This window comes from Chaetura pelagica, unplaced genomic scaffold, assembly GCF_000747805.2.
Source record: "Chaetura pelagica isolate M959 unplaced genomic scaffold, ChaPel_1.0 scaffold324, whole genome shotgun sequence".
NCBI classification, from domain to species: domain Eukaryota; kingdom Metazoa; phylum Chordata; class Aves; order Apodiformes; family Apodidae; genus Chaetura; species Chaetura pelagica.
In genome coordinates this window covers 1-1,243 of record NW_009952887.1, presented here as the reverse complement: position 1 = coordinate 1,243, position 1,243 = coordinate 1, and the positions used below count along the sequence as shown (strand labels likewise).

The window sequence follows — 1,243 nt, the reverse complement described above, 5'->3', positions numbered from 1 at the left end:
TATACTCTAGGTGACCCTGCTGTGGCAGGGGGGTTGGACTAGATGATCTCTCGAGGTCCCTTCCAGCCCCTAAGATACTATGATTCTATGATTCTATGAGGGAGGGATGTATTAAGGGAGGGAAGGAGGCAGGGAGGGAGGGAGGGAAGGGAAAAAAATTTAAATCTGCAAAGTAACGTACAAATAGCCTGAAATAATTTTATACCTCAAGATTAACAAAGTGAGAGATGATAATGTTATTGTCGCTGACAGAGCCTTGTTGAGGAGGAGAATCTTTTGCAGAGAGTAAAATGTCGCCTCCTATTTCCACTGCTTGGATCGGTGGTGTCAATATTTCAAGAGCCTGCGTCCATCAAAGAAAAGATCTATTGAAAATAAAAGCATTGATCCAGGAGTCTGTAAAGGTAGAAGTAAACAATGCAGCTATCAATAAAAGATTCTGACCCAAAAGGTGTATTTAACCTGGAGGTAAATGATACTGTTTTTCCACTGTGAAAAGACAATATTCAAATGTTTATACTTTCCAGGAAGGGTCCAAGCTTTGTTTCATGTTTGCATAATGCTTTGTCAAACATGAGCACTTCAAAGACACAGAAGTAAGGGTGTATCTTGTGTGCAGAGCAAATGCAGCATCTGGCAGAGATCTCTTTATGTGCTCCAGTCGTCTTGGTCTCTCTTGAACTACGTTCTTAAACCATTTCTCAACAGACACTGTTCTTTTCTAGTGCATTTGTCAATAGCCTTTACTTAGCACTTCCAGGATGCTGGGATTTCCAAAGCTGTGTTCCCTGCAGATACCTCCTCTTCACTGTGCTGAACTGCATCAAATCCCAGCCTGTGGGAACCAGATTCACCAGCAGCCAAGCCCAGTTCAATCATGCCATGAACAACATGGTTGTTCAGGAGCAGCCACGACATCTCCTACTGACAAGTCTTTAACCACATGAGGCCGTGGAAGCAAGAGAGTAGAGTAATGTGGTCAGAAAAGTATCTGTCTCCCTGTGGAATGAACGGGTGGCAGTTTTATGTTGAGCAGGAGGTGGCATGAAACTCAGATGACACTTAGGCATATGCACTGAATGTCAGATCAGTATTTCAGCCTTTCTGAGGGAGCCTATGAGTCCAGAGGCTTATCAGAATTTTCTGAGCCAGCATGCCGAGCTGATGTACCGACATTTATCCGGCTGCTTGCCAAGCTCAAAGAGAAGGGAAGGGAGGCAAGGCAAGGCAAGGCAAGGCAAGG

At 44.2% G+C, this 1,243-nt stretch overlaps 1 protein-coding gene across 1 annotated transcript in view; it reads right to left on the bottom strand.

Moving 5' to 3' along the window:
* The window catches only part of TLE4 (transducin-like enhancer of split 4), a 190,608-nt gene extending 189,690 nt beyond the window's left edge, over positions 1-918 (bottom strand). Inside the window, exons 1-2 of the mRNA XM_009995459.1 lie at positions 799-918; positions 206-343 (exon numbers count right to left, since the gene is read on the bottom strand). Coding sequence (XP_009993761.1) covers positions 206-343; positions 799-918 — 258 coding nt within the window. The remainder of the gene's footprint in view (positions 1-205; positions 344-798) is intronic.
* Between the last annotated feature and the right edge of the window lie 325 nt (positions 919-1,243).